This window comes from Peromyscus leucopus, chromosome 4, assembly GCF_004664715.2.
Source record: "Peromyscus leucopus breed LL Stock chromosome 4, UCI_PerLeu_2.1, whole genome shotgun sequence".
Lineage (NCBI taxonomy): Eukaryota > Metazoa > Chordata > Mammalia > Rodentia > Cricetidae > Peromyscus > Peromyscus leucopus.
In genome coordinates this window covers 81,264,175-81,288,384 of record NC_051066.1, presented here as the reverse complement: position 1 = coordinate 81,288,384, position 24,210 = coordinate 81,264,175, and the positions used below count along the sequence as shown (strand labels likewise).

The 24,210-nt window shown below is 38.5% G+C and overlaps 1 protein-coding gene across 1 annotated transcript in view; it reads right to left on the bottom strand.

Moving 5' to 3' along the window:
* The window catches only part of Dcdc1 (doublecortin domain containing 1), a gene marked incomplete at its 5' end in the record, with an annotated part of 409,318 nt that overhangs the window by 143,937 nt on the left and 241,171 nt on the right, over positions 1–24,210 (bottom strand). The window contains 3 exon segments of the mRNA XM_037204436.1: positions 9,303–9,460; positions 10,436–10,570; positions 17,450–17,510. Coding sequence (XP_037060331.1) covers positions 9,303–9,460; positions 10,436–10,570; positions 17,450–17,510 — 354 coding nt within the window.

Here is a 24,210-nt window from a genome sequence, read left to right as displayed (position 1 = left end):
TCCAGGTCTGAAGTTTATAATTTCTAGCCCCAAGGACTCCTGATGAGGACACTTGTCAGCAATATTCTAATATTAAGCATGGCAGATGAGGAAATAATAGAATGAGATACAAACTCCAGATTCTTAATCAACCTTGGACAAATCATCTAAATTTATCAGACTTTGAATTATTTATTATACTTTGAGAGGTGGTGAAACTAAAAGGTCTGAAAACATGTTTATATGTTGTAAAACAGAAAATTGTGAAATATTAATATACACAATTAAAATAACCACAAACACAATTTTGTGCTGAACTGCAAAGCACCTTATCTTCTTATACCAAGTTTCAGAATAAGCAGGTCCTGTCAGGTATGTCGGGGTCAAGGTTGTCCTTGAAATGTGTTTCTGAAAAATTAAATAAAGGAAAACCTATGCAATTTTTCTTGGAACTGGAAAGTCTTTCATTCCTTCATGTTTTAGCTGCAAAACACTGAGTCCACAATCCTGCTACAAGGCATAGTTTGAACATCACTAAAAATCTACTCAAATTTCTTTCACCTCACTATAACTACTTCATTCTGGTGAGCTGGAATATTTGTACACAACATGTAGATATCAAACACATCCATCAAAGTCTTTTTGATATGGTAAAGACACTGCTGTGGGTATATCTGTTTGTGGGGCAACCTCTGGATATTCCTGAGAACCAACCCTCTCTCAGGCATGTCTGTTAGGTAACAATTTCCTCTAAGATAAAACATACCATCATGGAGGGAAGTTCTTTAAAAATTCAGGAAGTAAACAACTCAAAAGCTTCAAGAAGACCCTGAAACTGACCAGATGCACTAGGCTCCTCCTATCAAGGTTTTATATGAGGACTACTGAGAGATACTCTCAGACAAGTTAAACTGCCTGGAAGAAACACTCTCCAACCTATTGAGCTGTAGGCTATGACATGAGTCATAGTTTCTGGTTTTCATGAACCATCACCCATGCTTTAGCAGCCTTTTGTAATAAAGCTGCCTTTGAGTCATTTCTGTCTCTGTGAGTAACCCCTCATCTATACTCTCCTTAGTAGCTGAAATAAATTCATTGATTAACCAAGTTGGGCTTCAGTGGTTCCTTACTGTTGTCTGTCACAGATGTCCTGTCTGGAGTGAGTAGATATTTTGTCACATCTCTCTAGGATATCACATATCGTGATTCTAGTGAAGCTAAATCCATCCCCATTTTCAACTCCAGGGGAGCACATCCGGCTCGGAGCCAATCTGCACATTGTTCTTCGGTGGCTGCCTAGATATGTGTTACAATGTGGTTGCTGTGTGTGTGTGTGTGTGTGTGTGTGTGTGTGTGTGTGTGTGTGTGTGTGTGTGTGTTGTGTTGTGTAGGCAGGTATACTCTACAAGTTCTTTCTTTCTGCCTGGTGATTGCCAGGTATTCTGCAGTAGAGGCTAAACTAAGAAACTCTCTAAAGAAGCTATTTGCCAAATTGAAGCAGCATGATAAATAGAATCTCAAGAAGAAAAAGGTCCCAGAGAGGCCTCTCCCAATTCCAAGAACCTGTAAGTATGATTCTCTCTCCTGATTGCTCTGATGTATGGCACAGGTGACTTTAGGATACAAAGATTGGCTGAGTGAGTATACTGTACTCATCCACGTCCCTTTAAAAGCAGAATGTTCCCCCAGCTGGCGATGATCCTCACATGTGTTAGTGTTACTATTAAGTGCCAGATCTAAAGCAACTACAAACATTTCTGCCTTTAAAGAATCATCTTACTGAACAAGGGCTGAATATCGGTATACTATAAAGTACCACTCAAAATGTATTTTTAGTTCCCCTGGGATGTGTGTGATTACATTTCACAGTATTTGAGTGTCAGCATGGTGGTGTGCACCTGGAATCCAAGCACTCAAAGGCAGATTTAGAGCTAAGGCCAGCTTGAGCTACACAGCTAATCCAGGTCTCCCACTGAAACTGAAAGTCACCATTTTGTCTAGAGTGAATGACTGTAAATCCCTGGGATCCTCTGGCCTCTACTCCCCACCCAGCACTTGTATTCTTGGCATATGTGAATTTTATGTGAGCTCTGGGAATCTAAGTCAGGTCCCTGTGCTCATAATCACTTCACACACTGAGATATCCCCTAAACACCTATACACGTTCATTGGGAGCTAAAAATTCAAGAAGATAAAAGCAGTGCTTCCCATTCAACCATTAAATAATCCTAAGGACAACACTAAATGGAACTGAAAGATGAAGACTACATTTTGAAAAACAGAAATTAATCAAACTAGTTGGAGGTTTTGGTAATTCATGTCTGAAATGAGGATGCAAGTTAATCTTAGACTATAGACTTGAAAATCTTTGATAATTTCAGAACTGAAGCATATCAATGTACACACATCTGATAGTTTGAATGCCTGATTTTTTTAAAATTTGTTTCAAGGAAATAGTGAAATTATATTACTAATACTCTTAATTTTAATTCACAGAGGGCATATGGGAATTCATTAGAAAAGTTTACTAAAACTCAGAGCTGGGAAGAGGTCTTATTATGAAGACATGATTTTGGATCCCCAGAACCCACATAAAGCAGGACATAGAGAGGAAGATCCTTGAGACTCACAGGCCTGACATTCCAGTTGAATCAATGAGCTCCAGCTTGTGACAGACCTTGTCTCAAGGTAAGGTGGACAAGACAGAGGAGGACAGCTGGCACTGACCTTTCTGCCTCATATGTGCACATGTGGGTGTAGAGCCACACACACCCTCCCCAATCAAAATACCAAACTCCAAAGAGGCATCAAATTCAGCCAATATCAAAGCATTTGAATTTCTAATCAAGAAACAGTTGTATGACTTCACATCTCTAGAAGAGAAACTCACATTCTGAAATTTTCTTGCATAAATCACAAAAGGGCTAAAGGCAACCTTTAAAGGTGAGCACTTCTGAACTAGAGTGATCTAATATTGGACTTTACTTCTAGAAATCACAGTTAGATACAGTGGCATCATAATCAATTTATTTAAGTTTATCATTGTTGGTAAGCATTTTAGATGAATGAATCTGTGAGAATTTGAAAAATCTACTTTCTTTCAAAAGCAGATTCTGATGAGTACCAAAACTGACCTGTTTATTCATTAGCTCTATGAGAATTTGTGTTGATGTTTACTGAAGAAAACAGGAGGATAGTTCAAAGCAAATAATATATCGAATATATGGTAAACCACACAAGTGACTTAATAGGCTAATAAATCATAAGCTGCTGAATGCTCAAGAAAATCATAATATGATTCTTTCAGTTTTTAAATATGTGGTTTTTTACAATTTGTAATTATATAGATATGATCATCATTTGTCTGCTTAGAGAACTTCTCATTACTATTAATTTATCTTTCTTTGAAAAGCAAGAGACTATAATAGCTCCTTTATTGGTGCATCTCAGGTGTGCTGCAGAAAGAACTTTGAATATAGAAAAAATAAAAAAGAATGTCATTTCTTTCAAGCTTCATTTCTTTTTATTTTGTCAGTGAGGAAGAAAAGGCTTTTTAAAAATTGACCAATGCAATATTCTGGGATTCATATTCTCTTGGAATGACAAATCCAATCAACTGAGCACCAAATGCTCACTGTCTACTCCATGCCAATCCTAGCCAGACTTCATTGTGGTGAGAGCATGGGCTTTATAGCAATTGTAAAAATGTAAACAAGGCTCTAAAACTGACTCAGAAACTCTAGTTTATAAATGCAGTTTTGATTCTAATTTAAACAAATCTCTTAAGTATGATGTGCTTCATTCAGAATGGGCCGTCTTTATTGTGATGGAAACACTGGCTATTCTTTGGGGATCAGAAACACCTGTTTCTTGGTAAATTGCCTTTCCTAATGATTGTAATAATTGTAAGATCTAGATTAACTTTCAAATGAGACTATTGTGTTATTTATTTTTTAAATTGTCAGTGGAAAATGTGAAACAAAAATTAGAGCAGACCTTTGTATTTTAGCCTAAATATTCTTCCCAGCAAAGTATGCACAAACTGTCTATAGTAGAAATGCTTTTCATAACCCATGTTGATTATTACCTATTTTATATTTATTTAAATATGGTGTTGGAGTCTTAAATCTGGGGAAAATGTTACAAATAAAATTTTAAAGACCAGTAACAACTGCCTGTCTGTCTTTACTTTCATCAGTAAAATCAGAACGACACAAAACATATTTTATAACTCACTCCTTTTGTTAGTGAGACATTAAAGTACACTTTTAATGAAAAATCATCAAAGTACTTTTAAATGTCTGGTCTCTTCCAAGAATGAAGTGCATGCCAACTTGAGTCATGAAGAGAGATGTCAGTGCGTCCATGGCAGCTGCTCGCTTCCCTGGGAAGGAAGGGGCTGCTCTGAGTACAGTAGCAGAGACCTCACTGCTCACAGAGTCACTAGTGGGAAAAGAACAAAGGCCCTTCCAATGCCACTAACACAGATGTGCCCAAAGGCACACTGTCAGAAACAGTTAAGTTGACAGCTCCTCACAGTTCATTATTCTCCTCTCACAGGTCACTGGGTGACAAGCTGGGTCAGCATGCTTTGTTGGCTGCCCCCACTCTTTCTCCACCTCTTATTCAATCTAAATACTGTTAAGGGGGTCCTCTGGCCAAACAAATGTAAACAAACACATTCCAGATACTTAAAGCTGACAAGGACGTTTATTTTATTTTGGATTAAACTTGGAATCAAATGTGTATACAATACAAAAATATTTTGCTAAAGTGTCAGTCACCAGAGCAAACAAGAAAATATATCCTCCATAAACTAGCATCCTGCATTAGGACCTCTTACAACAAGAGAACTCTCATTTTCAATGAGAAAAAGACTTTTCCTCCTGTCACAATGGAAAAAAGGATCAACAGTCAGACATCTCCCTGAGTGTTGGGAATATAAATTATTTAAAATGACTTTGTAGGAGGGAGGACATAGTTCTTGGTTATTGTTTTAGATTGTGTGGTACTGTGGGGTGGGGGAGCATGTGAGTTTTGTTTAAGAATAAAATTAAAAAGAACAGACAAAACAAAATGGCAATAGTTTGACCTACTTTTTAAAAAGTAACAGGCATATTGGCATGGAATAAATAAATAAAGGTGGCAAGGACAAGGGCTGTCTAGAGACCCACACAGTTCTGTGTTTGAATCTTACCCCTCTATAATAGAAATACTATAAATATGCCTCAAAACTGCATTATGTAGATACTTTGAATTTGTTTCTGTACCTTCATTGATTTTGAAAGTAGTAATATCATCAAGTTATGAGAACAGTAAGCAAATCAATCTCTCTTGATTTATAAGAATAAATATGGAAAAAAGCAGTGGTTGCATGGTAAGTATCCACCAAACAGCAGCTATTAGTTTCTTTTCATCAAATTAATATGTACAAAGCTGAACCACTAAAGCATAAATTATCTATGACAAGTTATAGTCACATGACTAGGAAAGCACTTTGAAAATGATTTGCTTCAAGATTAGGCAAATCAGGGCCTCTAGACTACAGACCTACAAGGTTGGATGCAACAGGAAGTCTGGGATTTGGTCCTTTAATGTTTTCTGCCTCTTATTTAGTCTTTGTGGAAAACTACCCCTTTCATTATTCCCTTTCCAGATTCCTCTACCTTATTCAACAGTCCCCATTTCAAGATACCCAGTTCAAATGCTAACCTCGTCTGAAGGGCTGAGATCCAGAATGACGGCTATGACAAGAGCGTGAATGGTTAAGCTGTTATTGATAGATGCTAAGAACAGGATCTGGACGCTGAGTGTCCTGCCTTAAATTACTGAGAAACTTTATTCAAAGAAGTAAATTGTCTCAGTGTCAGTGTTCTCATCAATGAAACAGAGATGAGTTAGTCCCCTGTTTACCTATTGTATAAATTACTAGATGATAATACGTGCACAGCACTCGATAAGGCCACAAAGCCTCAGCTGTTATTATTTTTAGCCCATGCTACCTGTACTAATTTCACATATTATCTGACACTGTGAATCAATCTCCCTTTCTTTCTACTAGCCGACTGTTGTGGCTCCTATCTTCCCTTCTTCTAGGAGATATAAAGCTAGATTGCTCCACTTAGTTCCTCCTTTCAGTTTCCCATTTTCACAACTCAGGTAATTTTATAACACTCCTTTATTATCTGCAGGGAGCTTTGCTTTAATTGAATTAACATTGAAAAAAGTGTGTATGACTATATATACATAAACAAATATTTATATATGTTTATATGTAAATATTTGCATAAATATATGTTTTTGTATATATATGTATACAACACAATACAACACATTGATTCTCATATTTTGAATACTCACAAGTCTAACGAGACAATCTAGGATTCAAAGTCACCAACACAGTAAATTCTACACCATGCTCTATTCTAATTTTTCCCACAAGAGAGGAAAGTGATCACTGTAAGTATTGTACTGTTGATTCAAGAGGATTTTGATAAATAACATAGAGAGAAATGAACGGAACTGGTTCTGTTGAGGTCAACTGTGAGGGGAGAGGGGAAGAAAGTCCTTCAACTCTTAAGAACAAAAGTGGGAAGCTCCAAGCAATGCCTGTGGAGAAAAGCTTGTTTGGCAATTTTTATTAAAAGGAAATTGCTGTGGAATGTCGTTCTGTATGCTGTCGATGTGTGTTGCCGATTGGTTGATAAATAAAATGCTGATTGGCCAGTAGCCAGGCAGGAAGTATAGGTGGGATAAGCAGATAAGGAAAATTCTGGGAAGAGGAAAGCTGAGTCAGAGTTGCCAGCCATACACAGAGGAAGCAAGATGACAAGGCAGAACTGAGAAAAGGTACCAAGCCACGTGGCTAAACACAGATAAGAATTATGGGTTAATTTAAGTGTAAGAGCTAGTCAGTAATAAGCCTGTGCTAATTGCCATGCCGTTATAATTAATAGAAGTCCTTGTGTGTTGATTTGGGTCTGAGTGGCTACAAACCAGGTGGGACACAGGAAAACTTCCAACTATAGGAAATTACAGATATATTTGCCAGTAAGTTCTTTTTGACAAAATCCACAAGTCTAAATATAAGAGTTCCAGAAAGTATATAGAATTAAATTCTGAGGTTGGAGAGACGGTCAGCATCTAAGGGCTTGTTTGGCTCTCCCAGGACTCAAGCTTAACTTCTCATACCCATATTGGGCAACTCACTACTGCCTGTAACTCCAGCTCCAAAGGAATCAATGCCCTCCTCAGGTCTCTGCAGGTATCATTCTCATGTGCTCATGCATACACACACACACACACACACACACACACACACACACACACACACACAAAAATCCTTAAAGCTAAACTCTATATATCAATGTGTTTTCTACACTGACACATGTACATACACATTGTAACAATGTTAAAGTTTAATTTATAAATTAGTCATAATAGGAAATTAAATTAATAACAACCAATAAATAGAACAACATAGTCCAATAAAAATTGTGAATTGGTTATTTCTGAAATTTCTTTTGAAATATTTGGGGCCTGAGTGACCATAGGAGACTCACACTGTGACAATGCATGAGCAGGGACCATGGTTTAATGCTTGCTTTAAATCCTTTTGTACCTTATTTGTCTTCAGAACATTTTCAGAACTGCCATTTAGTGAGTGATACTGATTTCCTAGACATTTAAAATCACCACATCAAATTTAACAATTCCAGTATATAGCATATTAGCTAACATTATGTTTTGTGGCCAGGGAGGATGGGGTGACACTCTTTCTGTTACTATGCTCCTTTCTCCAACATTTAGTTATTAGATTGTATTATCTCAGGGAATTCAAAACAACAACAACACAGCAGAAACTGCCAGTCTCTAACCTGTGGAGGCCCTGTACCTTCAGAGAAAAATATTTCCAGCCTGGGGAGGCAGAAAACATAGAGAGTGAGTAAATGACCACAAGGGCAGGGATTATCATGGAAGAAAAAAAGAAAACCTGTAGGGGTGACAGGAACCTGAAAACAGAAGCAATCTATTCTTCCAGAGTCCAGGACAAGAACTAAAGCCCAAGATGATAAAATCCAAATGCTCTGCCAGGAAAGATCCAGTAGATGTGACTATGTGAGTCTAGGAAGACAAGCCAATGGTAGCTTCACAGGACAATGTCAACACCCCCCCCCAAGTGTCCTGGTATTGCCAGAGTTCCCCTTTTAGATGAAAACATTGAAGACTGCTCCCAAGGGACTCTCACCACGGTGACACAAGAATGGCACCAAACATGCCATGGAGAGTGGCCAGGCCATATGACTGCAGCCTGCACTCATGCCATAGAGCATCACAGAGTTGAGAAACTTGGGAAGGTTTAAAAGCTAAATGCTAGGGAGGAAATGTCCTTGAACCTGAACTCTGATGCCATCCAGGAACCCCTCACACTGTAGGAGAGTAAGACAGGAAACTTGGTGTTTTTTGTGAATCTCATTATTCAAATAAGAAATCATCAGATAAAGACAGAGTCACTTGAGATGGGTTATATAATTTAAGAATGTAAAATAGCCCCCAGCTTTATAAAGTTGTCAATTGTTCTTTTTCTTTCTAATACAAATGACACTTCTATCTGGATTGCTGAATTAAAGTTAGGGTGCCATTAAACTAAATCGATGTGTGTAAGAATGGTGTTACTTCTTTAAGATCATGTGACTGGACAGTCATTTCAAACAAGTATAGATTTAAATTGCAGCTTATAAAGTGATCATCAACCAGTAAAACAATAGTTATAATAAATGTTAGTATGAGGGTAAGTGAGGAGAATATGAAAAATAGTTTCCATTTTCCAACCAGGAATAATTTGGAATTGTTAGCAAACCATGGATGCCACTTCCCCTCTGGCCATGGAAATGGTTAGTGTGTTAAGTGTCACTATAGAAGGCCATCTAGTACCCTCAGATGCAAGTACAATGTACTCCTTGTAGAAAAATCAGTGGGATTACCTGTGTTTGCTTTTCTCAAAGACCTGCAGGCACTTTCACAATTGGATAGATGCTCAGTATTGCCTTTGCTTAATTATGTTATTTCTGTGTGTTTCAGTGAGATTCTAAAACTGCAATCCATCCTAAGTATCCTCAAAAATGATTACATACATCAGTCTTCAACAAAATACACATAAATGTCACCTCTCTTCATCAAATGTGACCCTGAGACTACTACAATTGAAAGCCAAGGGGCTTTTAAGATATTTCAACAATCTTCAAGAAATCCATCTTACATGAAACTGAAGGAAAACGTCGAATGTCATTGAGCAATAAAGCTCCGCTCTGCCGATGCCCTACCTCTGAGCAGGAGCCTTGGGAGATTTCCCTTCCAGTTTTCTCAGCAGTACCACTGCCGGCTGCCTTGTCCCCTCTAGGGAGCCTCGTGGCACATCCTGAGCATCCGAGGGTTCCGACAGCTGCTTCAGCAAAGGACTGTTGGTGTGGTTTTGCAAGCCCTTGTAAGGAGACATAAGAATGATGTAGTTAATTTTCATTGAGTGGAAATGTTTATGACATATGTACTCAAAACATAACCTTGAGAGGCTCCTGGTTCTCTGTGTTTTCCTACAGCATGGGATCTTGTGTGCAGTCAGAACAAATGAAGGCAATGCTATGTGCAATATAGGGTATTGCCCTCTATTTAGCAAAATATCTATATAAATATGCATCAATTTTATATAAATATAAATGTGCCTATGAATATCACAGTATAGGGCTGGAGAGGTGGCTCAGCAGTTAAGAGCACTGTGGGAGCCCATTTTCAGGTTCCTTGTGGCTTTACCCAGCAGGTCTGCCTAGACAGGATGATTAGGACCATGGGCCTGGGTGCAGGTGTCCGTGATGGCCTGCACTTGGCTGTGCTGGGGGGAGGTCTTTTGCTCCACCCCTTGGAGACTCTGTAAATACCCTAGGGCAGAGACAGTCAGGGCCCGTTGGAATAGGTTCCAGGCCCTCTCGAGGTTATCCTGTATTTTCTATCTGTTTATCTCCACACTCTAAATCCTTCTATCTAATATTTCCTGCTGCTCGCACTCAAGAGCACTCTGGGGAACTGTGGGGGTGGTGGGTAAATGCCCCGCAGAGCAGTAGCAGAGCTTTTCCATGGGACCTGGGTTTGGTTGGTTCCCAGCATCCACATGGCACCTTACAACTATCCATAACTCTAGTTCCAAGGGATCCATTGCCCTCATCTGGTCACCATAGGCACTAGGCACACACACACAGTCCATATATAAACATGAAGGCAAAACACTCACAAACAGAAAATAAGTCTTAAAAAAAAGAATATTATAGCATTTTGTGACTTAATCAACAGCATTGTTATGAGAATTTGTGCTTGTTTCCTGAAAGCAACAACTAGAATACTTTTTCCCTTTTCAAGATATACTTTAGAGGTCTGTTTCTGTCTTGCCTCTGGCCACCACACTGACCTCTTCCACACAGGGTTTGCCATGTTCTTGATGAGCTGTGGTCCAGGCTCTGTGGTGAATATGGTCCTCTGTTTGGCTCACATCCACTGGAGAAATGAGATCCTCCAGGTAAGTCAGGACAAACTGAGGATAAGCCTGGAAAGAAGAAAACAATTAAATAAAGTGCCAGCCTAGTATGCTACAATTGGAAATTGGGGTGGATAAATTAGTAGTAAAATGGCTTAGCTAATAAATTTTGTGTCAAATCACTTTGGTTGACATTTTTTTTTAAACTTTGGAGATAGGTTAGCTAGGGAGATTATCTTTATCTTTGCACAGCTATGAGAATACCTAGGCCCGGGGAGAATGACTGTGTTTATCAACACAGTGCTTCCAAGCATGAGGACCCAACTGATCTCCAGAACCCATGAGAAAATAAAATCCATGGATGGTGGCAAGAGTTAGTAATCCCAGCACAGGGGAGATGGCTGGCGATAGGCAGGTCCCTGGGCTTGCTGGCTGGCCAGCCTGCCCTGCTTGGTGTTCTCCAGGCCAGTGGGCAAATTTATCTCAAAAACCAAGGTGGGTAGCTCCTTAGGATCAACACCAAAAGTTGCCCTCTGCCCTCTACACACATGTACATGTATATGCACATACACCCATACCAACATGAGCACTACATGTACACATATATGTAAAAACTCACATACTAATTTTCATTTCTATTCTCAAAATATGACTGTGAACATGTATGTACATGTGTAAAATATGCAGTTGCTGTATGGCTTGGCAGTCCTCAATTCTGTTAGACAACAGACAAGGGAATACAGGATGGGAATGAAATAGCTGTGTGCAGTGGAGACAGTCTATACATATCAGACACAGACTAAGAGCATTGTCTGTGAACATGGAATGAAGAGGAGAAGGCAACACAGATACTAAAGAGCCATGATTTATTTTAGCTAGCAACCACAGCAGCAAACATTTTGGATATATAAATATAAAAGGAGCCTACAGGGTACACAATAAGAATGAGCTGCTGAACCAGCCACACATGGTGTGCCCTGCTAATTCTCACTTGGGATCATCTGCCATCTGTTCATCGAGCTTCCTGTGAACACCACCACTGGCCAAGTGTGCTTGGACACAAGCTCTCACTGTCAGGGAAGAGTGGTGCAGCCCAGACAGAAGTTATAGACATTAAGAACAAGACTTAGAGAATGTGGCCCTCCCACCCACCTGCAGCTTATTTTATGTGCATTGTCTACCCATCTCTCTCTGTGTGCATTTTCCTTTGTTCTCAGTTGGTGGAGGAAACTGTGGTCTGAGCATTTTAGTTTGGCTTGTACATCTTTGCTGTTCCATGAACTCTAAGATAGCTTGCCTTCTAGTATTCCTCTAAGATGTCATTGTATCAAATGGCTGTCCATGTGACCATAGGTTCTTGTCTTCATCCCTGCAACAGCCTTTGAAATAGCTGCTATTAAGGTGCCAACGTTAAAGATGAGGTGATAGTCACAGTGAAGTCACTGCCATGCTCAGTGTTATCAGCTTACTTACTAATCTAGAAAGTCCAGGTGTACTCTCTCAATTATTACACAAGGTTCTTGTTCCATTTTGTAAAGTGTGGGTCTAAGGTTCTAACAAAAAATACCAAGAGGAGTTCAGTAAAGAGCTAATGGCACTGAGTGTTTTATACTGTCCTAGAAATAAAATGAGAGTGAATGACTTCAATCTTAAACCTTGCTAGAAAGTGAGTGAGTAGAGGCTGGAGAGATAGTCCAGAGGTTAAACCAGTAAGCTGAGAAAGAAAGGAGAGACACAGAAATAAATGAGGAGAAAAAAAATACAAGTTAAAAACACTGTGAACAGAATTTCTGTTGGATTAGTCAAGGACTGTCAAAATGTTAAGGGTATATTCCCTCCAAGTTAATAGACAAATACATGCAAGCATGTTCATTGCAGCAGCATGGCACATATTTGCTTCAATGTGGTTCTTCAGTAAGTTTTTAAAAATAGCATTGATATGGATGTAAACAGGTAAAGATGGTCATCCTATGCTGTCAAGAGGGAATTTACCATCACAAAAGCATATGGATAGCGGTGTGTTATGTCGTATCTAACTAACTAGTGATTATATGATATCAGTGTTGATATGAACATTTGAATATTGCTGAGAGGTGCTTTTGGTTTTTGTTTGTTAGAGACAGTACCCTGGAGCCCAGGTTAGCCTCACTCTGGCTGTGTAGCTGAGGCTGGCCTTAAACTCTTGATCTTCTTATCTCCATTTCAAAGGGCTGAAATTGCTAGTATGTGCCATCATATGCCTTCTGCCCATATTTTCATTTATATTTTATTCAGTTATAAATTGCTGGAGGTTTTTATTCAAGAATAACATGTGCTGTTTTTATTACTTAAATGAGAACCCTGTAATGTGTGAAAATATGCACATAATAACTTATGGGAATATACATATAAATAGTTCTGGGAATTAGAATAAAGAAAAATTTGAAGAGACCATATGTGTTATTATGTTTTTAATGTAACCTTTGTTGTGCAGAAATATTACTCATACACAACTTGGTGATTTAAAAAGAAAACAGTTAATTTCTGTAGTCCACATGCTCACAACCTTGAAAAACCACTCTCGAATCTCCAAGTTCACCTAAAACATTAGCAAGAAAGCTTAAGATTTAAAAATGTTCACGTTATCTTGAGATTTATATCACACCTATTGTATTATGTTGCTTTTTTATTATGCAAGCTCTTATTGACACATGATCATGACACTTCAGCTAAAGAGAGCATGACAAGAACAAAAGGAGATTGTCCTATATTATTTCTACAGGAAAGTATCAATCACAAGAGACTGTGTTTTCAGAATGAGGGACAAAGAAAACCAGAACAAAATTATCATGCCATCATCTATTTTGTAGATAAAGTTCCAGTCCTCATCTCTGCCTATATGTATATTTCTTTGGTATAATGTAAACACACCTAAGTGATACTGCTTTCTTACCTCATATTTACCAACTCATGCCATTGGCACTTTCATCTGTCATCGTAAATTAGAATGCAGATTTGTGACATAACTACCAGCACTCATAATGGCAGCACTCCATAGTGCTGTACAGTCTATTGATTACTCAGTGCCAGGGTCAGCTCTCACTGTCCTAAACAATGCTATAATGAACATCCTTCAAGGTCTGCAGTGTACCTCCCACTTCAGGGTGAACAGCTCTAAGTGGGAGTTCTGAATTAAAGGAATGTGAGGATGATTCAAAAATCATTTTGATTATGTTTCCAAACAGACCTCCAGAAATAATGGACCATTTGTATTCATTCCTTTGTATAGTCCCTTTCCTCATTTGCCGGCATAGGTCTGTGGACCTAAAGAGTTTGGCAGAAGTGGTAAATGACCTTATCAGAGACACCAATGCTGGTATTTCTCCCTACTTGTTTTCTTGTTATGACAGATCACATTATGAACGGCACTGTAGGGGGAGGTCACACTGTGATGGACTAACACCTCTGGGCAGCAGCAGGTGTGAATATGCTCAGAAGCTGACTTCCCAATCTTGACTCAGCCACAGACTTCTGAAACTCTTGGTTGACATATTGGCCCCATTCTCATGAGAAATTCTGAGTTAAATTCTCCAGTGAAGGGCTGGAGAAATGGCTCAGTGAATAAGAGCACTAGCTGTGCTTCCTGGGGATCCAGGTTTGATTCTCAGCACCCACAAGATGGCTCGCAACCATCTATAATGCCAGTTCCAACACCTTCTTCTGGCTTCCCTGAACACTGGGCATGCCTGATGTGCACAGACAAACATGCAGGCAATATACTCATATGAGGATGATGATGATGATGATGATGATGATGATGGTGATGATGGTGATGGTGATGAATGAGGATGATGATGATAACTACAGTGAAGCTACTTTGGATTCTCAGCCCATGAAATCATGAATGTTTGCTGTTTGAAGTTTCTGTGCTTTGAAGGTAAGTTATTACACAATAGAAAACTAATGCTAATCAGAGTTGAGCATGTGTGTGCCCCCAATACCTTCATCAGACTGGAGATTCCCAGGTTTACTATCACTCTAATGAGAGGAATATTACACCACACTGTCTGACAGTTGTTGACTCTTTAGTGAGATCACATGCTTTATTTGGCTTGGCTCTTTTAATTTTTCTCCAACATGTCCTTTGCCCTTTTTACTATCAAAGGTTTTAAACTTTCCTGTTGAAATGTCAGACTTACTATATATTAACATGTTATCTCACTCTCCAATGCTGATGCTGCAACGATTTTTCCATATTTCCTTACTTACTAGTTACTTTTTTTGGTTTGTTTTGTTGAGATGGGGTCTCTCTATGTAGCCCTAGCTGCTCTGGAACTCTCCATGTAGACCAGCCTGGCCTTGAACTTACATCTGTCTCTGGCTCCTGATTTCCAGTATTGAAGGCATTGACCACCATGCCCAGCTTCCTTATTTGCTTTTTGTCTAAGCTACTATTAGCTTAGGAGGTTTTAATTTTTACATGCTCAAAGGCAGTCTTCTCTTATACAGATTCTATCCTCATTTCTATGCTTCTAAAATTACCTACTTATCACCACACTGAGTTAGATGCTTCAATGTACATTTTTCTTCCATGTGCATGTTCAAATTTAAATACTTAATTTAGCTGTAGTTAGTTGAATATCGACGAAATGTGATTTTATTACTTTTTGCAAGTGAGTAAAGAAATAGTTGACATCAAAAAGAAAACAGTTATCCAAGTAAAAACAACATAGTAAGATGCAATAAATGCATTTTAAATTTCCTGTTATTATCATTATTAGCTGAAAATTACCAATTAACTGTTCTAATCTAGGATCTGTGCCAAATGCTAGCATTAATATTGCTACTTTGCAGATGAAGAATGTGAAGCTCAGAAAGGTTAGGTGATTTGCCTAAGGCCACACAGCTAAGAAGTGTTGGAGCCAAGATACATTTATAGTATCCTATAGCAGCAGTTCCATCCTTAAAAAAACAAAATGGCATGAGCACAATTCATGATCCAGCTGCAGATAACTACCAAATTATCCTCCACTTTATCTTTAAATATATGGAAATAACTTGGATATGACTAAATGTGGAGCTAGTTGAAATTTCAAATGTTTTAAAGACTGAAATGCTTTCATTAATAGTTTCTCTCTGTGAATTTATAATAATTATAGAAAAATCAGTAATTGTATTTTTTAATGAAGTTTAGAATCTAAACCTACTTAAAACTAACTTGTGTTTTAAGTAGGCAAGCATGCATCATCTGCTTGTAGGGATATTGCTCCTGTGAGAACCAGACACAAACACTGTGAGGACAGAAGCTGGACATTGGACAGGGGTGGGGGGGGTACTTGAGTAGTGTTAGTAGGACTTTCCTCACAGGGACAACACTAGAAACAACCAGAGGGAAGAGTGAGATTATTTAGACTCCTGGTTTTTGTGCATTGTCATTTGGCTCCACGTCTCTGGGTCTGTGGTGAGAAAGTCAATCATGGACTGAAGGACATAATGGAGAGAGCTATTCACTTTGTGACAGCCAGAGAGGAGCATGGGTGGGATGAGGGAAAGACTAGCACCATGCACACCTTGCAAGAGAAAAATGATATACCCTGCCCTGGCCCCTATCTATCAAGTTTCTGCCACTGCCCAATAGTTGGTTTGATTTTATTCATCAGTGGATTAATCAGCTAATTTGGTTAAAGCCCAAATGCTCCAATCACCTCTCAATGGTCCACTAACTTGGTTTCAAGTCTTTGGCACATAAACCTTTTGGGGATACTTCACATACAAATCACAAGCACATGTATTGGGGAGAAAAGATGAAGGCGGACCTGAAACTTGGTTTGTTCCACATCTGTTGGTATGGGAAATGAGATTTACTATGAGATATTTTAAAAGTAGTCAGCATCCTTAGCAATAGGGGAAACACTAAATAATGTTAAGGATGTTTTATACAACTATATGGAAACCTATAAGCTTTCTAAAATGTATTCTTTAATTTTATTCTTAATTCATTCTCTCTCTCTCTCTCTCTCTCTCTCTCTCTCTCTCTCTCTCTCTCTCTCTCTCTCTCTCTCTGTGTGTGTGTGTGTGTGTGTGTACAGTGTGTGCACATGATTGATGGTGTTCATGTATGGCAGAGGTTCTGGGTTTACCTGGAGCTGGAGTTAAAAGTGTCTGTCATAATGGTGGTGGGAAGTGAACCTGGGTCCTCTGCACATGCTTTTAACTGCTGAGCCATCTTTCCAGTCCCCAAATCATATTTTTAAAAGTACTTTAACTGGAATACCCCTAAATGGGGGATAATGCTCTCTCTCAGAAATCTTAAACTGTCAAATAACCCAGTCACAGGTATGGGGTATATCTCTCTTCAAGATGCTGGCCAGGGATGGCCAAGAGACCCGCAAACAACACAGCTTCCCACAATTGCACTTGGTTGCCCGCCAGAACTTGAAGGCAAAACTCTATTACTAAAGACAATACCTCATCCTTTGGTCCAAAAATCAAGCAGGTACTGAACTAATCTTATTTTAAAGTGTAAAGAAAGAAACTCTGAAGTACAGAGTCAATGAATTATGAAAAATTAATTTTCGCTTTGAAAAAATGTTTTTTAAAATTAAACAAAAAATCCAGGACAACTGTTGAGTTAAACTAAAATTTCAATTTCAAAGCAGAAAGCAATATCATTTGTGCAGATACAGATTCTTTTTCTTTTTTCTTTTTTCTTTTTTTTTTTTTTCTTTTTGGTTTTTCGAGACAGGGTTTCTCTGTGTAGCTTTGTGCCTTTTCCTGGAACTCACTTGGTAGCCCAGGCTGGCCTCAAACTCACAGAGATCCGCCTGCCTCTGCCTCCCAAGTGCTGGGATTAAAGGCGTGTGCCACCACCGCCTGGCTTACAGATTCTTTTTCTAAAACAGTTTATTTTACATGAATCTAAGAACAACTTTTCTTAGGAATAAAAGTTGTGGTTTATCCAGTCCTTACCTTAGAATAAATACAGCCATCTGTTCCAAACATCCATTTCTGGGACTCATCTTCTTCATGTCTGCAAATGAAAACAGAATATAGACTGTTGCTTCTGCTCCGCACAGAAATAGTTCTGAGTCTTAAATGAAATGGTTGGTCACTTTTTCATATAATTTGGCAATAGACCTGCCTCACTGTACTGCTGCAGCACTGTAGTATGCAAAGCACTGTGTGTGATGTGGTATGTGTATATGTATGTGTGTGTGTGTGTGTGTGTGTGTGTGTGTGTGTGTGTGTCGGTGTGTGTCGGTGTGTCGGTGTGTGAAATATGTGTATTTCCAACAGCAACATTGACTAGGAGTTTTAGAGATTAAATACATTCAGCAAAGCATTGTAAAGGCTGACACTAAAACCCATGTCTATAATCCCTGGGGCAGGAAGATTGGGTGCATAAGAACTCAATAAAAAAGAAGAAAGAGAGACAGGGGAGAAAGTAGTGGGAGGCCTTGCTGGTTGGATGTTGCAGAGTGCCATGGCCTGGCAACTCTCTTTAAGCTTGGCAACATGGACAATGCCCCAACTTTCTTTCTCTACTTGACCTTATTTGGAGACTGTCTTTAGGCCTGGATGCTGCACTTATCTCTAGTGTGACCCTGGACGCAGTTTTCTGCAGAAGCTTTCCCCCTTCTGCCCATATGGCAATTAGGCGTTGTGCTAGGAACATTACGATAGGACCATGCTTCCACAAATGATAGCTAAGACTTGTACCAGGAGCTTTGTGATAGGAGCGTGCTGTTTAATCCAAATTAGGTGATTCCCTGGCTACTGTTCCCAACCCTCTATATTCCCTATATTCTGGAATAAAGTTGAACTGATTCACTGAAGTTATCTCCTGGAGGCCTATCTCTGTCATGCTCACAGGTCTTACAAAGCTCTCGTCATCGCTTCTGCCCTTTGTCTTCATAGATTGGTGGCCAACAGGCAGAGAGGAAAAAGGACCCTCACGGAAAGGAAGGAAGGAAGAAGGGAGGGAGGAGATGAGGGAGGGAGGGAAGAAAGAGAATAAAAAACATAAAAATTTCTATATACCCTCCCCCACAAAATAATCCTTCCTGAGAGGAAAGGAGAATGGCTTAACTGTGTTGAAAGCTGAAGACAATGGTGTAGAAAACAATATCATGAAAAAAAAAAAAAAAAAAAAACAGGAACCTCATGCAGCTCTTCTGAGATGGTTGAGAAATTTTGTTAAGGTAAATCATGTATTTGAACTAAATTTGAATGAGAAAAACATGAAGTGTAATGAAGCTAATCATGCCTAATTAACTAATCATGTATTCATTAATATCAAGAAACTTTACAACAGTAAGACAAAATGAATTCAATTAAGTGTAACAGGATGTTAAACAGGACTTTTCCTACTGCTTCGGAGTTTTGACAGACCCATCAGAGGTTGGGAATATGAGGTATCAGGAGCTGGTGTGTTCTGAAGTTCATTCTAAAGCAAAATCGGTTTAGTGCGCGAGTCCTCCACACACACCCAGCTAAGAGCACAGAAGCTATACTGCAGTGAGTGCTTGCTAGCACCGTGCATTGGCAGGCCCTCTTCTCAGAGGTTTGATGCTGAAGGTCCTGAATCTGAAGTCCAGCAAGCTGCATCCACATGGATTCTATGCCATTCTAGTTCAAAGAATTTGGGAAATATAGATGAATATGGTCTCTGGATGAGACTTTGGAAACATGGAACTGAAATGATGCCCGAAGTAAGGAAAGAAGACACAATATTTGCAATTGTGAAATAATAAGAAATAGATTGATTCTGCCTCAGATTTTAGATGCAGAATTCCTCAAATGTCTTGGAACCTTCTGAGTGTCAGAACAGCTTTGGCTCTAATGATGCAGGTCTCGTGGGCTCCAGGATGACAGCTGGTCACCAGCTTAAAAAGACTGAGTCATGATGCAAGCTTAGAGTTTTCTCTTCACTCCCAACATCTGGGAAGAGAAGGAAAATACTGGAAATTATATTACCAATCAATCAAGCTTCCATTCAAAACTATACTGTTTTTGGTTTGTGAGCACACCCGTGTGTCTGGAGGTTGATGTACAGCACTCCTTAAAGAGAAGTTCCTGGAACCGGGACCCTTCCTGCCATGGTTCTGTGTATCTCTGACTACCTGCTGCCTTTGTGTATCCTTCATATAAGTGAGTTAAGTGTTTCTGTAAGTTCTGGAAGCCGTTTTCACAGTTACTGAATCTGTACTCCTGCCATCTGAAGTTGATACAGAGGCTTTACCCTGTGGAAGCTAACACTAACTACAACAACTCCATGTCAGTGTGTGAACTGAATGGCATGGGTGGACAACCAGCCGCTGTCTGTGGAAAAAAACAACTGACTGTACAAAAAGAATCCTCACTTATCAGAAGGGAAGTCTGTACAGTAAAGAAATAGTTTGCTTTCCTGTACAAAGATATTATAAAGGGAAAACTGGTAACCACAGCTACAGAGTAGCAGTTAGAGAAGCTGGCCAAAGATTTGTTCCAGAAAACTGGGCCGAATAAGAGAAATGTGACACTATTAAAGAGAATGACTTATCTCCCTTTCTTAGTTATCGAGGTGCTGGGGACTGAGCTAGGCATCTTCATTCATACCAGACAAGTGTTCTACTAGACTAAGCTGCATCCCAGCCCTATAAAATGAAATTAAATGGATAAGAGGGAGCACAGATGCGAGAAAACATAAAACATTTTAATGCTTACATAAAAATGTTAATGAGCTAATTTTCAAGGCGAATTCTCCCTGAACAAGAATTCTAGTTTTAAGCATTAAGCCAACTGAATTGTTGCTCAGTTTAGCCTCAGGTGGGTGATGGAGGTCCTGAGGAGCATTGTTATTCTAGAGTTCCTTGTATAGTAATCCATAAAGGTTAGTAAAGCTAACAAGAAGCTTTCTTATTTAGTCTTATTATCAGTCTTATTTATTAGGGCTTAAAACTAAAATTATCATCCTGATAATAACAGTATATCCTAGAGACAGTGCACAGACTAAAAATTCAACTTGAACTGAGGAGGAGTTACCCTACTCTTCATCTTCCTTCATGGACAATAAAGTGAGATACAGAAAGGTAAGGTGGGCTGTCCAGAATGACAGCCATAGGCAATGTGCAGTGGTCCTAGACTTCAGACTCTGACCTCTAGCACAGAGCTGTCTCAGTTCAATTAGAAGCCTGTAACACTAGCCATTTTTACATCACTTCACGCAGAGTAATAATATTCACATTGCAGCATCATTGGTTATAATCTGAATATAATCTCAGTGACTTAACACATATCAATACATGTATAAATATTTTAATATAATTATGTTAAAATGCTCACCAAATAGTTTTATGCTGGGATTTTCTACCCAATACTGACAATGCTCATATTTTAACAACTAAATAGAGAAAAATATTGTTTAAAAAACAATATTGTTGGTTAAAGTTTATCAATTTAGAAGTTATAAATGTTCTTTATTTTTATTTTAAACTTTCTTACTAGAAAATGCATTGCAAATAAAAAAAATCACACAGTGAAATTAACCAGACCACAAAATTGTACAATTCACTAAATTTCTACACAGAATAAACATTTTATTTTTTATTTATTTGTTCATTTATTTTTGGTGTTTTGAGACTCAGTTTCTCTGAGTAGTCCTGGCTGTCCTGGAACTCACTCTGTAGACCAGGCTGGGCTAGAGCTGGTCTCTGCCTGCCTCTGCCTCCTGAGTGCTGGGATTAAAGGTGTGTGCCACCCCTCCTGACTAGAGTAACCATTTAAAAAAGGTATATAAGCACATACACATATTATATATGTGTTTTTAAGTAAGATTATAAAATAATATTTCTACCAATGGCTTTTTTCAAACCTCCCTAGATTGTTTATCACTTGGTCCATTTATCCTTCTGTATCACCCACCCTACTTCCTCCAGTTGGAGCTATAGACAATCAATGGCTGCTAAGAGAAAGAGAACCAGTTTCCCCAAGGATGAGTCCCCTGGGAGGTTATCCATCTCCAAGTGGTAAGTACTAAACATGTTTATATGAGCAACCCCAACAGACTCTGCAGTTGTATGTTTGTATGAATACATGCATATATGTGGGTAACAACAATAGCTGTAAGAGAAGGATTCAGATAGCATAGGACAAGTTGAAGTGGGGGGGAGAGGAAATGATGTAAATATAACACTCATGCATGAATTATTTTTAAAAATAAAACATTTAAGTTAAATTTAAAACAGTGATTGCTTTGATGGGAATATGCTATGTTGTAATCAATTTTTGATCATGTTTGTAATGAGTCAAAACTCAGTGCAATTTTATTGCCTACAGGTCATCCTTCCCATTGCAGAAATTATTGTGAATATATTTAACATCAAATGAAGTCCTTCACTTGTGATCAGTAATTAATATTTCAATGCTAACTATAAAAACCTACAAAATTTAAAGTTCTGCCTGGAATAAATTATGGTTTTAATTTTGGCTTTTTAAATCATAGCACCTTTCTCCAAGAATAGTAAACATAATAGGAAAGATCCCCACAGTTAGACAACTATAGAAACAAAATCCATGCATGTGCTTAGAGATAATCCTACTACTAGGTACAGGACAGGAGACTATAGAGTTCTCTTCTAACAAATAGATACATATAAAACATATCAGAATGTTCCTACTCTAAAATCCATAATAAATCCATTGTGGGAAAAGGTTTTCAAATGATTTTTTGGCTGTTTAAAAGATTTTAAAGATCATCTTGGTGTTAAAGACTATAGGATACACCTGGATAAGCAATTGAGAAACAGTTCTGAAAGGAATGCCAGTTTCCTAGTTTCTGTCATGTTTACTCACCACTTCAACTTGTTTTGCATGCACATTTGGCTAGTCAATTTTAGTAGAAACATGTAGCTTTATATCATCAATAAGACTTGAGAGTTTGCTAATAGCTTTCCTATGGGGAGCCTCTAATTGATATAAAATTCCTTTACATTTTATCAAGGTCATTAAGAAAACAAAACTGACATGTAGTGCCACATCAATAAGATGAGAAGATATCATTCTAATGTGTAACAACTTACTCACAAAACAAAGATTTTATGCATAAAATTGCATTTTATTTTTCAAGAAATTTTATATATTATTTAAAAGTCAAATTTAGAGGGTGGGGATGGCTCCATGGTTAAGAGTGGAGAATCCCACATTCAGTTCCCAGTATTTGTGATAGCTCACAACTGCCTATCATTCCAGTTCTAGATAATCTAACACCCTCTTCCAGCCTCTGCTCTCACATGAACACACACACACACACACACACACACACACACACACACACACAAAATTAAAACTAAAATAACTCATTTTAAAAGTTAAATTTAGATCTAACATGCAATGGTGCATGTTGATGATATTAGAATAATTTATAGGACAATGTGATGGACTTTCCTTTCTTGGTCAATAAACATTAAACTCAAAAGCTTTCCAGGAATAAATAAAGGCAATAATAGTAGCAATAACACCATCAACAGTGAGAAAGGGGGATAAATGGAGAAGATGTTCTCTGTCCTTGAGACAGTAAATACATTATAAATATATTATGATATAATATATCATAAATATAACAGAAGCTGAACTGAGCTTAAAAGGCCTTAGTTCTAGTCCTTGATCTGACCTTCAGAAGATCACCTAGGCTCCAAGGCTTCTAGAAATAAAATTTATCATAATGACGTTGATATTATCACCACATCTCCACCACTACTGTGAAGGGAGGGTTAGGAGTAGAAACTTTTCTGAGTCTTTTCTTTTCTGAAAGAATGTAGCTCCTGAGACTATTTCATTTCAGGTTCCCATATTGTGGGGGAAACTAAGGACTGTCTTGGCAAGTTTATCAGTTACTACTCCACTGACTGTTGATGCATATGTGTCTATTTAAGTTTCATAGGTATTAGTTGACTAGATATTGAACTAGCAGTCTTTCAGCCATTTGTGCATCTGCTGAAATAGTCTACTTATTAGATAATAAATACAAGGATGTAGGTAGCCCATGGCCACAGTTCAGGAGAAAGCGTCATCATTTCCTAGTTGACAATAAAGAGAGTATGATTGTTACACTCTGGTCACAAATCCATTTTTCCAGCCTCAGATGACTCTGGTTTTTTTTTTTTTTGTTGTTGTTTTTTTTTTTGGTTTTTCGAGACAGGGTTTCTCTGTGTAACTTTGCGCCTTTCCTGGAACTCGCTTTGGAGACCAGGCTGGCCTCGAACTCACAGAGATCCGCCTCCCTCTACCTCCCGAGTGCTGGGATTAAAGGCGTGCGCCACCACCGCCCAGCTCTCAGATGACTCTGATGTCTCCCTGTGCTACCTAGGGTAAATGCAAAATCCATACAGAGAACAAAGAGCAGCAGTCCCCCCATCCCGTCGTGTCCCCCCCCACATCGTTAATGTAGTGAAATAGTCAAGCCATCCACATGCTATGAAACCGCACACGGGCAATTATTCTATTCCTGGCTTTGTGAGAGAGTTACTGGTAAGCTTGATGCTATAATCTATAGTTACACAGCTATCCTCTTTGGATGTGTTCAGAGATAACCTTAAGCCTGTGTGTTAACCTGTCTTGGTAATATTGACCATTCATCACTGTAAATCCAACAAGACTTAAGTAACTTTTTAAAAAGTAGATGTATGCACATAGCTATAACTGAAATAGTAATGCCAAGGTAAAGAAAACAATAAAGATGATATCATATTGGA